Consider the following 22,825-nt stretch of genomic DNA (forward strand, 5'->3'; position numbering starts at 1 on the left):
CCCACCTCTGCCAGATCACCACGACGGGCTCCACGCGGAGCAGATGCGTGGCAAGGTAAATCGCTGGACTGAGCTTTTAACCGGCAACTACTTGTGCTTCCAGGGTAATAACGCCTTTGAAAGCATGCTTCAGTCAAGCTCCTATGAATGTCTGCATGTAGGTGCAAGTTTCTGGTATTTTGCATTAGGGCAGACAACTCTGGTGAAACTTGGTTGTTGATTTATTGCAGTCGATGAAATTATAGACTAGTTTATGGATTACCTTAAGTAAGTAAATGAAAATGTAAAACACAACATTAAAAGGTATTTAAAAACTAGGTTAAGAGCAACGAAGACAATCTTTTTAAAGTGTCCACACTGGAGAGTCATTCTAGAAGAGTCTAGCTCACAGAAAGAATAGTGAGGCTCAGCAACCTGGAAATTCTGCAGCTGATGGCCCTTGGAGAAATACACGCTGCCCTCCAGGCTCTTTCCTGTAAGAAAAGTAGGAACTATGGGCTTCCCTGGTGGCGCAGTGGCTAAGAGTCTGCCTGCCGATGCAGGGGACGCAGGTTCGTGCCCCGGTCCGGGAAGATCCCACGTGCCGCGGAGCGGCTGGGCCCGTGAGCCATGGCCGCTGAGCCTGCGCGTCCGGAGCCTGTGCTCCGCAACGGGAGAGGCCACAGCGGTGAGAGGCCCACGTACCGCCAAAAAAAAAAAAAAAAAAAAAAAAAGTAGGAACTATAAGTAGCTGCTTTCAGTTACTGCATGGAGACACACAATCCTTCAGATACTCAAGGCCCTAACTATTTAAAGGTTATGATCAACACTTCAAATGGCACTTGGAAGCAAATCAGAAGCTAATACAGACCGCCCCCCCCCCCCCCCGCATGGGGAGCTCACTGAGACCAACATGATTTAGTGTCTGTAGGATTTGTTCCATTCACTCCTGTGTAAGTGCAGTGCCTGAATAGCAGTTCTCCGCTGAGCAGTATGCAGAGAAAATCACAACTACCCTTAAAAATGCTTTTTTTCCCCCCAGATGACATGTCCTCATGTCCTCCAAGTCATTTGCAAATTACTGCACGGGAGTAATTCTGTTTAAACTTCACGCAGACTTAAACGACTTGGATTTTGATCAGGGGTTCTCTGCTGCTTTTTGGCTAAGAGGCTGTAAGCCTTTAAGAAAGATTAATTTTTACAGAAGTCTGGAAATCATGAAAAGGGTGGATATAAGAAATTTTCTTCGCTATCAAAATGTAAGGATGATCTTTGAGATTTGAAAGAAGCAGATTTAGGAAAATGAAAAGGTAGTATACTTTATGTCATGGATGGCAAGGGAGAGAAATACTGTCTTGAGGTGTAAATTCAGTAGTATGCAAAGATTAAAAAGAATTTGTTTTAAGTCTGTGCCTGTGAATTTATGACAAATGATTAAAGAAAACTTTCAACAAGCAAGAATGGGAATTTACTGGGCTCCTCCTATACGCCAGTGGCTAACCAGTGTTATCTTAGTTGGCGTGAACGCAAGGTCATGAGCACAGTCTGCTGTTCCCTTCTACAGATGTGAAAAGTGAGGCAGCTAGAAGTTCAGTAACTTCTCAAACTTAGTAAATATCAGGGTTTCCTGAACCCAGAGGCTATATTTTTACCACACAGATTCATCTAGAACAGAGTCTGTGAGTCTGAAACAGTTGGTTTCTGAAAGTGGTGTTTCTCTTTTAACCCATCCACCAAATCTGATGTTTGAGTTGGGGGGCTGGGAGTTGAAAATTGGTATAAAAAGAGGAAAATCTTTACATTGATATAATTTAATATGTCTATGGTTATAAGCAGAAATGCTGCATATTTAGTACACCTGGATAGTTCGGTCTTTCAGCCAAATACTGTTACCATGGGACCTCATTTCCCGAAATACACAACAGTTACAAACACACCTGCTATTAAGTTTGGAGATTAGAAGGATGCATTTTGGTCCAGCTCTCTGCTACTCTTCCGCAAACCACCTTAGCAGCAAAACAAAGCAATTACCTAGAAAATTCAGGCTATAACCTAGTTTGCTTAAATTGCCTGAGAAGTTAGCCTCACACGGTACCATTAATTGCCTTTGCCTTTGGAAACTTGTCTCCTGTATGAAGAGAGACGGTACCATTAATTGCCTTTGCCTTTGGAAACTTGTCTGCTGTATGAAGAGAAAAAAGAGAGGGGAAAAGCCATGTGAAATACTCTATTCATGTACAAAATTAGCTGGAATCTAAAAACGTCAACAGCTGGCAAAAAGCAAGAGCTGTACAAATTGTAAAACTAGTCATCTGTTCAAAGCATTGCAAAAACTATTGTCAACTCATTCAAATATTGGATTTTTCCTTAAATCGTTCCCCAAAAGGAGAAAGTACATATTTTTTCCAGTAACTTAAAGAAATCTCTTCTCCTGCAGAAAACGTATTCAGTCCATTATTTCAAATTGAGTAATAACAGCAACTGATCCTTTCAGCTACTACACTGTAAACCTGTATCACAGAATGTAGCAACTGATAGTCTTTGAACGTGAAAGTTAAATCTGGTAGTTTGGGTTTTTTTTTTTTTTTTAATATTTCATTAACATGAGCAGTCACTTGGGACAAAGGTAATGTTGGTTTAAAACTAAGGAAGATCAATGCAGTGATGAAACTTGAACTAGAAAAGACGATCAGAAAAGATCAATGAAATGGGAAATAGATTTCCATTTCCCATTAGGAAAGATTCTGCAAGCAACCTGGTATTATATAAGAAGACCTTGGCAAATTATCAGATTATGGAGGAAGCAAATAAAGTAGCTACTAAGTTGGATGTTCAAATAGAATGGGATGGAAATGTAATGACATCAAGAGGGGATTCCGAATACACCTCAGAAACTGTTGATGATAGATGCCCATGGGTATTCAAGTTTTGTGCTTTTTTTTAAATCTAGGAATTGGAAAATGCAGTTGGGAGCTGGACAGATGACCTGGCACGGCTGACGATGCTGAAGGATGCGGTCTGTGCCTACATCAGTGCAGACGATATCTCCATCCTTAACGAACGCATGGAGCTTCTGCAAAGGCAGTGGGAAGAACTATGCCACCAGGTGAGACAAACTCTGGTCTCAGTATCCGCTCAGAAAGGTAGAGAACTGGAAGACGATTTGGAATGTCTGTGGCTATGTCCACATTTGGATAGAGGAAGACACTGTGCTTATTATAAGAATGCTTCAGATTAAGACAATTATATCATAACACTATATTTTAAATGCATCCAAACTGGATTCTCTTGCCCTTTCTTTTACTGGCTGTCAAAATATTTTAAAGAGGAAATACAGTTTTGTGGTTCACAGATGTGGTTTTGCTAGGTAGATATTGGTGGTCTCTTTCTTACTTGAAATGTGAAAAAACAAGGTTTTATTTGCAGTCGTAGCTAATGCTGTGAGTGGTTTTGTACATTTAACATTTATTATTGCTGTTGATCTACCATAGTTGTTTCTTCATAATTCATGGGTGTATGGCATTTTTAGCCATACTTTATTTATTTAGTAAGTACGTTCTGTGTGCACAGTACCTTAAAAGAGATCCCAGATTGGGTTTTGATTTGGAAATGAAAGGGAGAGATTGCTGGAGTAGCAAGGAGAGGACATTTGAGGCAAAGAGGAATAATAGATAGGCCCGCAAGTGAAGAATAGCTGCGACTCATAGCCTTGAGATCATAGCCTCCAGGAAGCAGGAACCGTGTTCCTGCTGTCGTGTTCCTTCCTGTACCTCGATTGCCTTATCTGGCACAAAATAGGTTATGATGCATATTTGTTAAGTGAATCATTCACATTAATTATTGTGAATTTCACAAGCTACAGTAGATGTCCCTACAAACTAAGGGCAGTGTGGATTGCAGAGAATAAAGGAAATGCTTGTTGAACTGGATAAATCTTGAATCGAGTGCTGAGATCAGAGTGGAAGGGCCAGCTTGGTGTAGAGGGAGAACGTGGATGTGCTAGACAAGGTTGCAGCTTGAAAAAGGCACAGAAGTAGAGCAGAGAGAGGACCTGGCTGGGGAAAAGCAGGTGTTGGAAGGATGAACTAGAGAAAAACTCTGGAGCACACTTGGTAAATGTGTGAACAGTTTCGTGTGTGTGTGTGTGTGTGTATTTGTGTGTGTGTGTGCTTTTTAAAAAAATAATTGTAAGATGATTTTCATAAATATGTTAATGATTTGCATTCAAAATTAATTTAGCCGCTTTCCCCAGAGTTCTATATTCTCAATGAACAGTGAGAAACTTACATGGAGTGTGGTGATGTTCATCACACTTTATTGTTTTCTGAGTTCTTCAATCCAAAATCAATACTACCCAGTAAATTAGTGTACACTTTTAGATGTAAAGATTTTATCACAGCATATATAAACTAAAGATATTCGGTGGGTACAGATATTGGAAAATGCCCACAGCAATGTTCAGTTACCCTTGTGAGCCTTGTTCATCTGTTTTTCTTAAAACTGGGAAAAGTCTAACACTACTTGCTGACTCAGTACTTTTTAGCATATTATGTGAAATGAGTTAGACTAGATCCATTTCTCTAGCTAACTGATGTCTCTAAAGCTTTCAGAGAGATAACACCTTAGATATTGGCTTCCATCTCCTTCCCAAACCTACCGTGAACCTCTCTATGCCAAGACCTTGCTCAGGCCATTGTTCCTGTCTAGACTTCCTGCGTAGACTATTCCTTCCTTTCTGATTTTCTAAACTATCCTCTTCTGTTGAATTCCAGTACTCTTGTGATGCCATTGTTTGAAATGCTCAGACCTCCGTTCCTCTGAACGCCCATTTCCCTTTTGGTCTATGCCATCATGTGACAGTGCCTTGCTCCTTTTTTCCTCTTCTCCTTCTTTTTCTCCTTCTCCTTCTTTTTCTCCTTCTTTTTTAATGCCTGTGACATGAGTTCAAGATCGTGAAGCCCTTGAGGACAAACCCTTTCTTTGCATCTCCAGTGCCTAAAACGGCTGAGTGTTTCTACTGTTGATTATTAAGACAAGACTTTAGGATATTATTTTATATCTTATGTTCCTCTAAATGTATAAAATAATGACAAGGTTTCTGAATATTTAGGAGGGTAAGAAGATTATAATTATGTAATACTTTTTGATTTAGGGAAACTGATACTGTGTAAGAATGCCACCAGGTACAAAGGATACCAACTTCCAGTTACAAGATGAATAAGTTCCAGGGATCTAATGTACAGCATGGGGACTATTGTTAACAGACTGGATTATATATTTGAGAGTAGATCTTAAATGTTCTCACCACACAACATATAATGGTAATTATGTGAGGTGATAGAGATGTTAATTAACCTTGTGGTAATCATTTCACCATATATATGAATATCAAATCATCGTGTTGTACATCTTAAACTTACACAGTGTTATACGTCACTTATATCTCACTAAAGCTAGAAAAGGAGAAAAGCAAAGAAAAATTTATATGTTGTAAAATTACTTACCAGACTTAGGCGACAGTCTGTTTAGAAATACATTTTGAAAGCTTCTGTTGATCATATGGCATGCTGTAAAGAGATTAATACCTTGCACCTGTGAGTAGACTAGACAAGTAAAAAAAAAAGAGGAAGCAGAAACATAGTGTTTCTAGAAACTTTCTATATTGAGTGTGTTAAGGCATGAAGCTAAAGCATACTTGTCTCACATTACTTCAGTCTAAACAGCATTATTTAAACCAGTGAGAGTTTAGTCATGTGATTCATACCAAAGGTGTCAGGGTATAATTGTAAGGAGAAATACAGACCAGTTACTACTTCTTGAGTTAGTGTTTCCGGAGAACTTCTGTCAAGTATGAAACCGCAAAAGGAAACGAGCTTGTGCCTATGTCTCATTTTCAAAGTTAAAAACTTTAGAGAAACATGGCATAATCCCTCTGTTAAAGACCAAGTAGTGCGTTCATATTCCAATAGAAGCAATCGGTCGGAGGTCCGGATTGATTGGGGCTGCAGGCAAGGAGGCGGCGGCCGCCCTGTTCATAAGCATCACAGACTAGAGGTAATGGAGGAAAGCATCCTATCTTCAAATAGACTCACCAAATGGTTTGTCGTGCCTGTGTACAGCCGTGGCTTGTATTTGCTTTTAATTCCTGTTTTGGTTTGTAGAGCTGTGTGTAATTCCAGTTGAGATATAAATATATCATCATTGTAATTGCTCGGTGTTCTTTCAAATTGTCACGGGAAAAATATCTGAAGCAGAAGAGGATGTGTTTCCTGTTCAGCTGCCTCACGCTCTGGGGGTTTTAGCTGGTGTTTGTCAGCTGTTGGCAGTGCAGCGTGTTTATACCCTTGAGAAAACGTAGATGTGTGCTAAACTGGTGAGTAATTTAAGGGTTTCCACTGAACTCAAAGACAGTGATGGTAAAGCTCACTTATCGTACAGCCTAAATATTAGTTTTACAAACCAAAAGGAAAATTCGGTCCCCTTTATTAATTTAAATCTTTTGAAAAGATTGGGGCGCCAGTTTGTAACCAGAGCTTGTGGCCTACCTGTTTCTTCCTTCAACTGTTGCTCTGCGTAAGCAAATGAAACGAAAGCAACACTTGCATGGTATGTGAGAAAGACGAGAAATATATATTTAAGCCGCTTATTGAATACATGAGTGTCAGGAGAAAAAAATATCAAAAACTCAAGTGATGCCCTGTTGTCGTATATGGTTAAGTAGACTGAACTTTTGTTAAGTCTTCAGGATACACTGGTCACTTTCTAAAATTATTTTCCTGTTTGAAGAATATGTTCTATTATGAGCTTACAGTATTCCGGTGCATAAGACAGTACATGGCACATAGTAGACACATGTTTACTGCAAACCAGAAACATTTGTTTAATGAATTTTAGAACAAATGAAAGATTAATTTACAAATGACAAGAATAAAGCTCAAGAAAGATGAGTGACCTTGCCCTGGTCATATCATTAGTAAGTGATGGAGATTGTTTTTGAACCACATCTGCCTCTGCGTATTTGATCATAATGTTATATTACAAAAACCTGTATCAAAGTGTATCAGAGATTCAAGCTTTGCTGCTGCTGGTCCTTTTTTTTTTTTTGGCCATGCCGTGCAGCTTGCAGGATCTTAGTTCCCCAACCAGGGATTGAACCCCGGCCCTCAGCAGTGAAAGCGTGGCGTCTTTCCAGTCTAACCACGGGACCGCCAGGGAATCCCTTTGCTGGTTCTATTTTGTATTGATATAAACAAATGCCTCAAATTTGTCTGACCTCCTCTCTCCCTGTCTCTGAAATCAGAGTAATACCTACCCCTCAAAGTAATAATATTTTTCTGTTATGTAGTCGTCTTCCCTGCAGATGTTGTTGAGAAAAGCCCTAGAATTTATTCTTGCTGATGGCCAAGATTTGGGGGAAGAGGCAGAGAGGCGATGCACATAGCAAGACTCGTTAGTCTGAAGTCTGAAAGGCAGGGGTTTCTAACCTTTGCATGGAAAACAGTTGCTTCAGGCAGTTTCAACTATGAAAATATAGTTTCAGCTTGGACATCAGTCGAAGCAGAATTTTACTACCAGCCTGACATATCCACGAGAAAGTTCAAAATCTCAGCAGATCAGATGGCACTCTGCTATCAGAGATTGAGAGGAACATGGTGCTGGACGGATTGTACTCTTCAGTGCTGTCTTGGTAGAGCTTAACGTAGGTGAAATTTGTCTCCAAAACTTTTAATCTTGTTTTCTTGGTTTTTCACATTCCTGTCAATACCCACACCAAGTAAATGCACTGTTGTTCTGTATTTTTCTGCCTCAAAGAAAAATTCATGGTAAACTGAATTATACTAGTGGGGAAGTACTTAATGGATCAACCAGTGTCACTCTACCCAGAGAAATTTTTATTTTAAAAGATCATATTAACTCAAAAGAGTGAATTTCTAATGGTGGCATTTCAAAAATTATGGCAGGTTATGGGGTTCGCCATCTAAGCAGCTCACTAAGCGTGGCCCTGGTATAGGTATCCTGGGCTCATGGTCTGAATCCCAACACTTTTATTTTTTTTTTGAGAGAACTTCTTCAGTATTTTTTTAACCATTTTTTAAATTGAAGTATAGTTAATTTACAATGTTGTGTTAGTTTCAGGTGTACAGTAAAGTCATTCAGAATATATATGTATTCTTTTTCAGGTTCTTTTCCATTATTGGTTACTGCAAGATATTGATTATAGGTCTGTGTGCTATACAGTAGGTCCTCGTTGGTTATCTATTTTATATATAGTAGTGTGTATATGTTAATCCCAACCTCCTAATTTATCCCGCCCCCCCCCACCCGCTGTCCCCTTTGGTAACCATAAGTTTGTTTTCTATGTCTGTGAGTCTATTTCTGTTTTGTAAATAAGTTCATTTGTATCATTTTTTTAGAGTCCACATATAAGTGATATCATATGATATTTGTCTTTCTCTGTCTGACTTCACTTAATATGATCATCTCTAGATCCATCCATGTTGCTACAGATGGCATTATTTCATTATTTTTTATGGCTGAGTAATATCCCAGTGTGTGTGTGTGTGTGTGTGTGTGTGTGTGTGTGTGTGTGTGTGTATACACACACCACATCTTTATTCATTCGTCTGTTGATGGACACTTAGGTTGCTTCCATGTCTTAGCTATTGTAAATAGTGCTGCTGTGAACATAGGGGTGCATTCATCTTTTCAAATTAGAGGTTTCTCAGGTATATGCCCAGGATTGGGGTTGCAGGATCATATAGTAACGCCATTTTTAGTTTTTTGGCGTTTTTTTTTTGTGGTACGCGGGCCTCTCACTGTTGTGGCCTCTCCCGTTGCGGAGCACAGGCTCCAGACGCGCAGGCTCAGTGGCCATGGCTCACGGGCCCAGCCGCTCTGCAGCACGTGGGATCTTCCCAGACTGGGACACAAACCCGTGTCCTCTGCATCGGCAGGCGGACTCTCAACCACTGCACCACCAGGGAAGCCCCATTTTTAGTTTTTTAAGGAACCTCCGTACTGTTCTCCATAGTGGCTGCACCAATTTACATTCCCACCAACAGTGTAGGAGGGTTCCTTTTTCTCTACGCCCTCTCAAGCACTTATTATTTATAGACTTTTTGATGATGGCCATTCTGACCAGTGTCAGGTGATACCTCATTGTAGCTTTGATTTGCCTTTCTCTAATAATTAGTGATGTTGAGCATTTTTTCATTGCCTGTTAGCCATCTGTATGTCTTCTTTGGAGAAATGTCTATTTAGATCTTCTGCCCATTTTTTGATTGGGTTGTTTGTTTCATATTGAGCTGTATGAGCTATTTGTATATTTTGGAAACTAATCCCTTGTCAGTCGCATCGTTTGCAATTATTTTCTCCCATTCTGTAGGTTGTCTTTTCATTTTGTTTATGGTTTCCTTTGCCATGCAAAAGCTTTTAAGTTTAATTAGGTCCCATCTGTTTATTTTTGTTTTTATTTCCATTACTCCAGGATATGGATCCAAAAAGATATTGCTGTGATTTATGTCATAAAGTGTCTGCCTATGTTTTCCTCTAGGTGTTTTGTAGTATCCAGTCTTATCTTTAGGTCTTTAATCCATTTTGAGTTTATTTTTGTGTATGGTATTAGAGAATGTTCTAATTTCATTCTTTTACATGTAGCTGTCCAGTTTTCCCAGCATCATTTATTGAAGAGACTCTCTTTTCTCCATTATATATTCTTGTCTTCTCTGTTGAAGATTAGTTGGCCATAGGTGCATGGGTTTATTTCTGGGCTTTCTATCCTGTTCCATTGATCTATGTGTCTGTTTTTTGTGCTAGTACCATACTGTTTTGGTTACTGTGGCTTTGTAGTATAGTCTGAAGTCAGGGATCCTGATTCCTCCAGCTCCCTTTTTCTTTTTCAAGATTGCTTTGGCTATTCAGAGTCTTTTGTGTTTCCATACACATTAAAAATTATTTTATTCTAGTTCTGTGAAAAACGCCATTGGTAATTTGATAGAGATTGCATTGAATCTGTAGATTGCCTTAGGTAGTATGGTCATTTTAACAATATAGATTCTTCCAATCCAAGACCATGGTATTTCTTTTCATCTGTTTGTGTGATCTTCAATTTCTTTCATCAGCATCTTATAGTTTTCAGAGTATAGGTCTTTTGCCTGCTTAGGTAGGTTTATTCCTAGGTATTTTATTCTTTTTCATGTGATTAATTCCCACCCTTTTCTAGGATGTAGAATCATAGACATTTGGGGCTGTGAGGGACCTTGAATATTATTTACCTAATCATTGACAGAGCCAACCCTAGGCAGAATTGCTAACTAGGAAGTGTATAACACCTTAGAAATATTTTCATTTTCATTTAAAAAAAGGAAACTCGGGCTTCCCTGGTGACGCAGTGGTTGAGAGTCCGCCTGCCGATGCAGGGGACACGGGTTCGTGCCACGGTCTGGGAGGATCCCACATGCCGCGGAGCAGCTGGGCCCGTGAGCCATGGCCGCTGAGCCTGCGCGTCCGGAGCCTGTGCTCCGCAAGGGGAGAGGCCACATCAGTGAGAGGCCCACATACCGCTAAAAAAAAAAAAAAAAGGAAATTAATTCAAAATGCATTGAAGAGTAAAATAGATCCATGGATAAAGGAATGTATGTGTTAAAGCAAAATGTAGCAAAATGTTAACAATTTTAGAATCTAGGGAATATATCATAGCTGTTCACCATACAATTCCTTCAACTTTTCTGTATGTCTGATGTTTTTCATAATAAAGTATTGCCGGAAAAAGGAAAATTGAAAGGTAGGTGTTTAATGTGGTGGGATATATGGCAGAATGTCTAGCATTATCAACATGACTGTTTAGAATGTCTGCAAAAGTGGATCATCTTCTTACCACTCAGATCGCATTTTATTTTGCTAACATGCAGTTTAGCTCAACTAGAAACATTTCTTAGTATCTCAACCAGCACTGCAAAGACAAGAGTATTATGATGTCAGAAAGTTTTAGAATTCTGGAAAGGATCATTCTAGACCTAGAGATAAGAAAACAGGTGTATTGTATCTATATTGTATAAAGAACTATTAAAACTCAATAATAAAAAACAATCCAATTAAGAAATGGGCAAGAAATTTGACCAGATAATTCTCCAAAGAAGACATACAAATGGCCAAGAATATGAAAAGATTCTCAACATCACTAGCCATCAGGGAAATGCAAATCAGAACCACAATGAGATAGCACTTTATATCCAGTAGGATGACTGCAATCCAGAAGACAGATAATAACAGGTGTTGGTGAGGATGTGGAGAAATTGGAACCCTACTACTGGTGGGAATGTAAAATGTCACAGGCACTTCACAAAACAATCTGTACTGTTGCCATATAACCCAGCAAGTCTACTCCTGGGAATGTGCCCCAAGAGAAGTGAAACATATGTCCACACAAACACTTGTACTCAAATGTTCATAGCAGCATTATTCATAATAGCTAAAAAGTGGACACGACTCAAATGTCCATCAATAGATGAATTGATAAATAAAATGTGGTATATCTATGTGGAAACATATCTTCAGCAATAAAAAGGAATGAAGTACTGACACATGCTCCAACATGGATGAACCTTAAAAACATTATGCTAGGGCTTCCCTGGTGGCGCAGTGGTTGAGAGTCCGCCTGCCGATGCAGGGGACACGGGTTCGTGCCCCGGTCTGGGAAGATCCCACATGCCGCGGAGCGGCTGGGCCCGTGAGCCATGGCCGCTGAGCCTGCGCGTCCGGAGCCTGTCCTCCGCAACGGGAGAGGCCACAACAGTGAGAGGCCCGCGTAACGCATAAAAAAAAAAAAAAAAAAAAAAAAAAAAAAAAAAAAAAAAACATTATGCTAAGTGAAAGGAGCCCATCACAAAAGATAGCACATCGAATGATTCCATTTACGTGAAATGTCCAGAATAGACAAATTCACAGAGATAGAGAGTAGGTTAAGGTTGGGAGGAGGGTGCAGGGGTAGGCAAAGGAGTGAGTACTGATGGGTACAGGGGGTTTGGGGTTTTTTTTTATATTGATGAACATGTTATAGCATTGATGGTGGTGGTGGCTTTGAAACTGTGAACATGCTGAAAAGAGCTGAGTCGCACACTTTAAACAGGAAATGGTGTGGAAACTACATCTCAGCAGAACTGTTACAGGAGAAAAGAAACAAAGATACAAAAATCAAAATAGAAAGCAGGCAGGGAAATAAAAGAACTTGCTCAAAGTGAAGTGATCAAGATAGAGCTGATCAGGGAATGTGCCTCTTCCACTGGCACTCCACTCTCTCCTGACACCTGACGCTCAATTAATTCTCCCCTCCTTCCCTATTTTTCTTTCATTTTTTTTCTTTCCTTTTTCCCTTTTCCTTCCTTCTTTTGTATTTCTTTCCTTCTTCTCTTTTTTGCTGCCCTTTACCTTCCTCCTTTTCTTATTTCTTCTTTTCTTTCCTGTTTCTTTCCTTTTTAGTAAAAGTACATTCCATGATCCTGTATCATAGCTGCACAGAACCAACTGTAGTGAGAAGCTAGATTTTTTTAAAATAAATTTATTTATTTATTTATTTTTGGCTGCGTTGGGTCTTCATTGCCATGCACGGGCTTTCTCTAGTTGCAGCGAGTGGGGGCTACTCTTCCTTGCAGTGCGCAGACTTCTCATTGCGGTGGCTTCTCTTGTTGCGGAGCACAGGCTCTAGGAGCGCGGGCTTCAGTAGTTGTGGCTTGCGGGCTCCGTAGTTGTGGCTTACAGGCTCTAGGCGCGTGGGCTTCAGTAGCTGTGGCACGTGGGCTCAGTTGCTCCGCAGCATGTGGGATCTTCCAGGACCAGGGTTCGAACGCATGTCCCCTGCACTGGCAGGTGGATTCTTAACCACTGCACCACCAGGGAAGTCCCGAGAAGCTAGATTGTTCAGAACCTTTAATAAGTGAATGTGCATGTGGCTCTTCAGGAGGGAAGTAGCGGATTCAGTGTCTCCCACTTGTGAAACTCGCTAGGCTGGAGCAGAGCTCCTGGGACTGGGCCTCAGGGAACAGTGGCCTAAAGAGATGCACAACTACTGCTCATCTTAGTCGACCCAACAGAGTTTATTTGCTCTTTTCCTCAGGGTATGAGCTCCACTCTGATTATGCTTTTGCATTTTCTCCCATTTTAAACTTTTCAGCTCTCCTTAAGGCAGCAGCAAGTAAGTGAGAGACTGAATGAATGGGCCGTCTTCAGTGAAAAGAACAAGGAGCTTTGCGAATGGTTGACTCAGATGGAAAGCAAAATTTCTCAGAATGGAGACATTCTCATTGAAGAAATGATTGAGAAGCTCAGGAAGGTATGGGATGTGTGGCTACATGTGCTTAGATGATCTTTTAATGGGTACAGAAGACAACCTTGCTCCTAGTTACTTTCTTGAGAAAGGAGCACTCTATTATAAGCATTTTATCTTTTTAATATAAAATAAACTTGACTGAAAAGACCTCCTTTACATACAGAATATATAGAATATTTTCAATTCGCGATGAAATAGATTATCTACTGATAGATAATGTTCAGTATTTTTAGATTTTATCTACCTGTTCAGCAGGAATTATTTATGTGTGTTGGTTGTCTTTGTTTTTAATTGAAGTATAGTTGATTTATTGTTTGTTTTTCAAGAGGTAAAATCACCAAAGAGGAACTAAAAGAAAAAATTCCTAGGATCAATTAAACTGACATTTTCTCTGTAAGTCATGATTTATAGACAGTTACAGGAATGAGGACTTTCCTGAGAATTTTAGCTTCATATTAATTTCAAGTTATGTATGATTATTAAACTATTTTATATGCTCAAATAGATCTAGATCATTTTTCATGTCTATACAGGACTGGTCAAATTTACTAGCATTTAAAAATGTTTTTGATGGTTTCAGTGGTGTTTCCACACTGTTTTTGAACAGCTAATCATTTAAATTTTATCTCCCTTCTAAGTACATATCACTATCTGAAGTACAATGCATTTTCCCAATTTACTTGTTTATTATCTGTCTACAGTGAAGCCCCACTGGACTGTAAGCCTCACGGGAGCAGGGACTTTGTCTGTTTTGTTCATTGCTGTATCTCCTGCAACCAGAGCAGTGCCTGACTTTTCATAAGTACTCAGTCATTACTTACTGAATAAATGAATTATAGCTTCATTCATTATGAAAAGAAATATAGCTAATTATTAGGAAAAATATATTTACCTACAAAGTTATTAATATTACATCTTGGCTTTGGAGTTTATTTTTCTCTCATGTATGTGCTTGGGCATATACACGGAAAAACAGAAACTCCAGAGCCCGTATGTGATATGGATAACTCTATAGGTTTACTTAAAATTGCAAGTTCTCAGCATCAGCATTTGTGTATTTGTTATTGTAAGCCTTTAAAATGTGGGCAGAGATGGTACAGACTTCATTTCAGCATCTGCTAAAAGCTCTGCCCTTTGCTGGTTTCTGGGTGTCAGATAATGTTCTACCAGACATGATTAATGTATAATAGGTACTATAGTGAAGTTTGCTACAGAATAAATTTTAATTAAATGTATTTATACTCTGATTGATTTTATCATGAAATTTAAGATGCATAGTTTGGGGGCTTGACACACATTATTTTGTTATACTCTTTGGAAACATTTGGAATAATTTTTAAAATATCAACTATACCATTCTGTATATATAATAAGTTATGGACTTTAAAATATAGTCTTTATGAGCTTACCCCATGTGGTATCTCTTTTGTAAAGAAAAATAACATGGAGGCTTGGTAATTTTGACAACTTAGAAAAAAGAAATTAATAAACAGACTGTAACCATGGTATGGGTACCTACTGGCATTAACACTCAACATGGTACTTTAAAAGACAACCTAAGAGTATTATTTTACTATAAATACTATTTTAAGCTTGGCATAATTCCTTTGAAATAAACATTTCTCAGTAATATCATCTCAAATTTGTAATAACACATTATAACTATTAAGAAATACACCTGGTATGTTGGTCTTTGACTCCCATGGGCTTGAAGTAACATAGAAAGGAGAGTAGGTGGAGGTGCTGGGCCTGAGGGAGCATTCAAAACCGCAGTAGAATAAAATTTCACCGGCTCCATCCGTTCTCTGGGGCCCTTTTTACTTAGATAACTGGTTTGAGAGGGTAGCCCTGTTACCAAGGTAACTTGAGAGCAATAGAAGGTGAAGATACCCATATTCCTATAATATCTGTCTGGGTATATTATTTTGCTGAGAAAATATTTGCTGCCTAACAGGAGCTTAAGCCAGAAATAAAAAACGTGATTCTAAAGTTTGGATGCTGTCACTATGACAAGAAATTAAGAGGATCAATTGGTCCAGAGGCTGGGGGGAGGGTGGGGGGACAGGTAGGGGTCAAGGGGAGATGTCCTTTCATCATCATTTAAATCATACTGTTCAGTGGCCTTTCTGTTACTATAGACCACATTGAGAGCCTGTCCTTCTTACCTAAAACAATCTTTAAGAGGAGCTGCTACAGAAACTGGATAGATGAGGAAGGTTGGAGACCCATTGATCCTCTAAGACCAATGGTTATTGTTCTTGAGAGTTAATTTGCCAATGATTTATGTGCTGTAAAATATTGACGCTGTATAGAGGACAGCTCTTTAAAATGAAAGTAGTCTTTTAAATCATTCTGCACAAGTAACAGTTGACATACACATACATATATACATTTACATATACACACATAGTCACACATCTTATTAGCGTCTTGTCAGCTATTTGTATGAGGATTGATTCTAAATATAACATGTGGTTGGTGATTAGAGCAACAAGGTATAACTTCCCAGCATTGAAATCCTTCAAGCTTTGTCTTTTGTTTCTATGTATATACGTTTATTGCTTTTTTTAATGCCCATTTTAAGTAAATGGAAAGCACCCCCATTTCCTTTGAGAACATCTGTATAAAAATTCAATCTGGACTTTGCCTACATACCGAAAATAACAGGTACCACTAATTCTTGTGTACTGGGACTCATATTCACACAGTGTTCCTTATGCCTGAACTATTTCCAAGCAGTAGAAAACTGTAATTATCATGTTTCTAGTAGAGCCAGACTGAATGCATCAAGGATATGCTTTCTGACCTCTGTGATTGCCATTTATTGTACAGGATTATCAAGAGGAAATTGCTATTGCCCAAGAGAACAAAATACAGCTCCAGCAAATGGGAGAACGACTTGCCCGAGCCAGCCATGAAAGCAAAGCATCTGAGATTGAATACAAGCTCGGGAAGATCAATGACCGATGGCAGCACCTCCTGGACCTCATGGCAGCCAGGTAAAAAGGACCTTAGTCAATAGGACACACATGTAGAATCTCAAAGCTTTCAGGCTGCCTTCCATTTCAGCTAAAGATCGTCCAATAAATCTCTGTGTTCTTTATCCCACCATTTTAGTTCATGCTTGTCTCATAAATGTCACTTTCGTTAACTTTAAAATTCTCCTTCTTATTTCATAAATTCAGTGGTGTTTGCATTTAACTGAAAGAGGGAAAGTCATATCCAGACAAAATCCATTCCCAAGAGAAAATTCTTTATTCTGGGGCTTCAGAATACTCAACTTCCTATAAGGAAGAAAATGAAACTGCTGACCAGTGTCTGTGGAGGTGTGTTTGTCTGAAGTGGCAAAATATATGTATATATATATATATATATATATATATATATATAATTATATAAATATAGTATAGTTAATTAATATATATATATGTAATCACATTCCTACTGTCTTTTTGATTAGCAAGGTGTGGGAATAAATCTAATTATTGCCATTCTGCTTAGACGTAAAAATAATCTGCTGCGTTACTGTAATTTTGTATTTGACGCTAGTGATAACTGTACGTGTCTACCACATATCTGAGAGGAATGTTACATTCAGTTTCTGTTGCGGAAGGGCAGGGTGAGCGAAAGGGATAAAAGTCAAAAAGAAAAAGTATCTAAGGATCTTTACTAGCAATATAGAAATCTGATATGATTGAATGAAGCACTGTGTCACTTGACATAAGGGTTATTTTTTAAAGGGAAGGGCTAGGTAGATGCTTTATTTGAGGTGAACTTTGCTTCTTGTTGGAATGTAGGCTCCATGAGGGCAGGCATCCTTGTCCATTCTATTCACTGTATATCACAAGCACCAAGAGTATACCTGAATGCAGTTGGGGCTCAATAAATATTTGAATGAATGTATGAATGAATAATATGTGAATGGATAGTCTTCTTTATGGCAGTTAGGAGAGTTGGAATGTTTACACATGCTTCTGATTCACAGCCATTTGGGAGCTATCCGAAAATACACTTTTTAAAAAATCCGGATTCTTTTCCTTAGCCATGCTGCATGAAGGTGGACACGAAATAGTGCCTTTTGAATACTGTGTACCCACAAAGACTTCATACGGGCATGGCAAGTCCATGTGTTGATTTTAAAAACATTTAGTATATTTCTTTTTCTGTAAGGGAGTTATCAAAGAGGGTCTCCTTTAAGAAGGTGAGATTATAATTTGTTTTAGTGAGAATGAAACAAAAATGGAATAGATGTTGACCAATTTTTAAAATGTTTAACGGTAGTATTATAAGAGCTAACATTTACTAAACCCTTAGTTCGTAGCAATGACCACGCTAAAGACTTCATGTACATCTTCTCGTGTGCTGTTCACAACATTCTTTGAGGTGGGTATTATTATTATACCCATTTTCCAGATGTGAAATGCTGAGGCTCAGGTTTGCCCCTGGTCATGCACGTGCTGAGTGGCAGAGTGCCCTAGAATACTGCACTCTCCTACCTGCCAAGCTTATGACTTCTTTGTCCCTGTTCTAGAGAATACAATTAAAAGGAAGTTAGGTTCTGTTATTTATTTCTACAATCTAATTTCCCAGTCCTTTGTGAAGGACTGACAGCGACTATGAGAGATATAGGAGGTACAAAGACTGAAGCCCTTTCTTCAAGGAGTTCATAGTGGGAATTTAGACATGTGAAGAAATCAACTAAAATGATGTGCTAAATGCCTTAGTAAAAGTACCATAAAGAGATGGAAACGTAACGGTACAGCTTAAACTACTGTAAGTATTTAGGCATTGGTAGATCTTAGAACCCCAGTGCTATGTTTAGCCTCACTTCTCCGTCACTGATAACCAAATCTTATTTCAGAGGGAGGAACTGAAGCCCTTTGTGCTATAAATACCCTTCTTAGGGAAGCCGCCCACTTGGTAAACATCCCTGGATTTTTTTCAGTCAGATTATGACTCAGGGATTGGCTTTCATTTCCATGTAATCCAGTTAAACTAGTTAATATCCTTTTCTAATTTCTAGTTGGTTCAGTGGTGTGGAATATGGGGTTGCACTAAGTCAAAGTGTTTTAAATTTAATTTAATTTAATCACAAGCAGCTAGTTTGGTGTATGCCCAGCTGGTAGCCAGCGTTACATACAATGAGTTAGTTGTTTACTCCTCAAAGCCATGTTGATTTGTAACTTTCCTATCTAGTTTTTCTATCAAGAATTTTGTAGGTGTCATTTAGTTTATTTTTCCAAAGACACATTAGTAAATTTGAATCAATTAAATATAGGGTACACAGGCTTGCATTTAGTCACTAAAATGCTCATATGTTCCTACTTTTGTAGAATCTCATTATACACAGATGTAATATATATATTGTCCATTTCTAATTGTCTCCTTCCAACGTAGACCAGATGACATTTTGACCATTCATTTGTCCTGAGGTTTAATGCCACACTGGATTCATAGTTCCTTGAAGCCTCTCCTAAATGACACTTAGCCCTCACGTTTGCTTTCCACTTTTTGGTTTATTGCCTGTGCTAATGCACAGGCAAGATGACTGTCTTCCACACCCATCTTCAACTATGACCTGCCAGCTGAAATACTAAGTTTCTATGATTCAGTCTCATTCACTACTCTTCCCTCTTCCAAATTTTTTTAACATTGATTAATTGAAGCAGAACGTAACTGATGCCTTTGGGTATTTTCATGTTGTTTTGATGCTCTTGGGAATGGAGAGGTTATTTTTGAAGATGATCATATTTTCAGGTGAACAGCTTCCCAGCTAACAGAAAGATGGAAAAAAGAAAGAAGATTCACTGATAATAACCTGTTATATACAAATAGAATGCATAACTTTGAGTCAGATTCCTGTTACTAGTGGATTAGCTTAGACCATTCTAAGTACAAAGTAGATATGTTTTGCTTTGAATTTTTAAACTGACTGTCACCAAGCATTGTCAGTTTTTTAGGATAACAAAAAAATTTGCTCAGTTATTTTTAGGGCTCAGTGGATAATGTTATAGTATACTTTCTAGACCTACTCAGTTCAATATAGCAGTCACTAGCTACATGTGGCAATTTAAATGAGTTGAAATGGAATACAATTAAATTAGAATTTTTTTTAAACAATCTGATTTTATTTTTATTTTATCTTATTTATTTTTGGCTGTGTTGGGTTTCGTTGCGGTGCGCCGGCTTTCTCTAGTTGCAGTGAGCGGGGGCTACTCTTCATTGCAGTGAGTGGGCTTCTCGTTGTGGTGGCTTCTCTTGTTGTGGAGCACGGGCTCTAGGTGCGTGGGCTTCAGTAGTTGTGGCACGTGTGCTCAGTAGTTGTGGCTCTCGGGCTCTTAGAGCACACGCTCAGTAGTTGTGGCGCACGGGCTTATTTGCTCCGCGGTATGTGGGATCTTGTCGGACCAGAGATCGAACGGGTGTCCCCTGCATTGGCAGGCGGATTCTTAACCACTGAGCCACCAGGGAAGCCCCCAATTAAATTAGAATTCAATTTTAATTACAGTCAGTTGCACTAGGCACATTTCCAGTGCTCAATAAGCACACGAGGATACTGTCTACCTTATTGGATACTGCAGACACAGAACATTCTCATCATCTCAGAAAGTTCTGTTGATCAATGCTGGCCTAGATAATTAAAAGCATTTCTGAGCCTTTAGCTTTCATTAAGAGTCAATATAATTTGACTGTAACTATAATTTATGTAAAAACAAATTGGTGTAACTATAATTTCTGTAAAACTGTCTTCAAGGACTCTAGCTCTCATTTTATCAGTGGACCTTATGCAAAAACCCACATGGGAATTTTTCCAGCGCCTAGCACTAACAGAAAATGTCTTTTAGCATCAGTAGTTCAGAGCTTCTAATGATAGAGAATACATTATTAAACATTTCCCATCTTGGTATCTAGGAACGTCAGACTCAAGTTGTTTGCCCTGCTGTAATGACTTTTTTTTTAGTTAACTGGACTCTCTAATATAAGGATATTTTTCTTTCCTCTACCAAACCGAAATACCCATCACCAAAACAAAGCACACATTAGTTATTTGGTTCTTTTTTTTTTAATAATAGTTTTATTGAGATACAATTCACATACCATACAACTCATATATCAAAAGTATAAATTCAGTGATTTTTAGTATATTTACAGAGCTGTGCATCCATCACCATAATCAATTTTAAAACATTTTCGTCACCCCCAAATAAAAACTTTAACCCCTTTTTTCCTTTCTGCCCTCCCTCCTTTTCCTCCAGTCCCAGGCAACTACTAATCCACTTCCTGCCTGTTTAGATTTACCGATTCTGGACAGTTCGTATACACGATATCATACAGTATGTGGTCCCTTATGACTGGTTGTTTTTAATCTGTGTTTTAATTATAATTCCCTTAAACATTGTATAGAAGTAAAAACAAATATAATTTTTTAGAGCTATGGAATGCCTCCTGTTTATGAAGTACTTCCTCTGCATGTTGCTACAGGGCAGAAGCTGGCGAACTCTCTGCTTGGGGCCATATGGTAGATAATCTAGGCTGTGCGGGCTGGACAGTCCCTGACAAAGCCCTCTTCCATTGAATCACAAAAGCAGACAGTGTGTAGAGAAGCAACAGGTTTCAGTAACATTTTATTACCGAAACAGGTGGCCAGACATAGTTTGCAGACAGCCCTCTGGGATGAAAAAGAAAATGGTTCCCATCCAAATAAGGGTAAAAGGTAAAGTGAGGATACACGTGGTTCCTCACCTCAGGGCCTTCCCCTTTCTGTTACTTCTTCCTGCTCTCTCTCCTCTGTCTGGCCAGGCCAGCCCCTAATTCTTCTCCATGCTCCTCCTTTTCTCTAGATGAGATTAGATTCTTCTCATCTGCTCAGTAGGCTTTCTGTACAGAGTCCATAGCATTTCTCTTGATTATAATAAATATCTCGTGTGATAGACTGTTTAAAGTTTCTTTCCTCTATTGAAATGTAAGTATCTAACTTGATCACCACAGTAATCCCAGAACCTAACATAGTTCTTTGCATATAATTGTCACTCCAGTATTTGTTGAGTTTCTCAATCTGAGACATAGTGTTTGAAATGTGCCCTACATACAGATAAGAATATAGCAGAGCCTGGGCTTAGGGCTTTTGCCTGAATTATAAGGTGTTTCTGCTTCACCTACACTGTGATGTTTGCCAAATTACTTATCTTCTCAGTGCTTCAATTACACGGTGTCAAAGGTTATCAGGGGGATTAAATGAGGTGGTACCTGTAAACCACTTAGCACAGTGAAGTGCTCAATCAACAAATGTCAGCTGTCATCCCAGAGGGAGTTTAGAGGCTTGTGCAGTACAAGGAAGGCTTTGCAAAGTTGTAGCAGCTGCCCTCGGAAGGGGTTTCAGTCTAATGGGAGTCCTGCCCAAACAAGAGGAAAAAGAAAACTTAATTCTTGGAATTTGTGGCTGGTATTACCTCATGGTGATCCATTCAGAAAAGTCAAGGCAGGATCAGGAATTCTTTGATGCAGCAAGCAAGGAAATGACCAAGAACTAATCAAGAGTCCTAGGTTTAGCTCACCTTGTTCCAGCTGTGTGACCTAGGGCTTAACTGTATAACCTCTCTGAGCCCTCTCATTTTCAAAGTGTTCATCAAAACAACTGCCACATCTCCGATGAGACAACATAGGGGAAAGGACCGTGTATACTATAAAATGCTATATGTGCCAGTCTTATTCTTTTAGACGGCTGCAGGGCATTCCACAGTTCATTCCACAGAACATTCCACGTTCCATTTATACAACGTGATTTATCCAGTATGTTCCCTATTGATGGAAATTGATATTATTGCCATTTTTCGGTACTACAATAATTGTGTCTTTAAAGCCTTGCCTTATGTTTAATTCATTAGAATAAATATATTGTGCTAAGGATAATGAACATGGAAAAAAAAATTAACCCATGGGAAAAACTATATAAAGTAAAAGGGAATTAAACTAACGAAATAATGGCAATAAAAAATTTTAAAGATCTAAGTTTTTTTAATGTTAGCCATAATCAAGAAAAAGCAAATTTGTCTACTGTTATGGAATTATGACCAATATATTCCTGTAACCAAATTTACATATTTACATTCCTGATAAAAATAATATATCAGTGGAGTGATTGTTTTATAAAGAATTCATAATAGTATATCTTTAAGTAGCAGGATTTTAAAAATAATTTTATTTATAACCAAGTTTTCTGGAATTTTTTAAATGTAAAATGCAGGTTTGTTTCTTTTATAAAGAAAATGTATTACTATTTTAAAAGCAGTCAACTCACACAACCAGAACCAAATGCTTTGTTTTATTTTAGTTGCAATTCATCATATTGGCCTTAAAAAAAAAAAAACTTAGCAAATGTTCATTATCTATTTATTTATTTGTAAGTTATTTGTGTGTATGTATGTTAAAATCCAAAAAGGATTTAAAGCAGACAGCATTAGTCATTTTTTATTAAATTACCAGTAATGGGTAATTTGGGAGTTTATTTTCTTTACAAGCTTA

The 22,825-nt window shown here is 38.5% G+C and overlaps 1 protein-coding gene across 1 annotated transcript in view; it reads left to right on the plus strand.

Moving 5' to 3' along the window:
• Positions 1-2,935: 2,935 nt before the first annotated feature.
• Positions 2,936-22,825, plus strand: part of LOC136132226 (nesprin-1-like) — a 74,195-nt gene continuing 54,305 nt past the window's right edge. The window contains exons 1-3 of the mRNA XM_065889129.1: positions 2,936-3,085; positions 13,148-13,306; positions 16,136-16,302. Of these exons, the coding sequence (XP_065745201.1) occupies positions 2,981-3,085; positions 13,148-13,306; positions 16,136-16,302 (431 nt within the window). The 5' untranslated portion in view covers positions 2,936-2,980. The remainder of the gene's footprint in view (positions 3,086-13,147; positions 13,307-16,135; positions 16,303-22,825) is intronic.

This window comes from Phocoena phocoena, chromosome 12 (assembly GCF_963924675.1).
Source record: "Phocoena phocoena chromosome 12, mPhoPho1.1, whole genome shotgun sequence".
NCBI classification, from domain to species: Eukaryota; Metazoa; Chordata; class Mammalia; order Artiodactyla; family Phocoenidae; genus Phocoena; species Phocoena phocoena.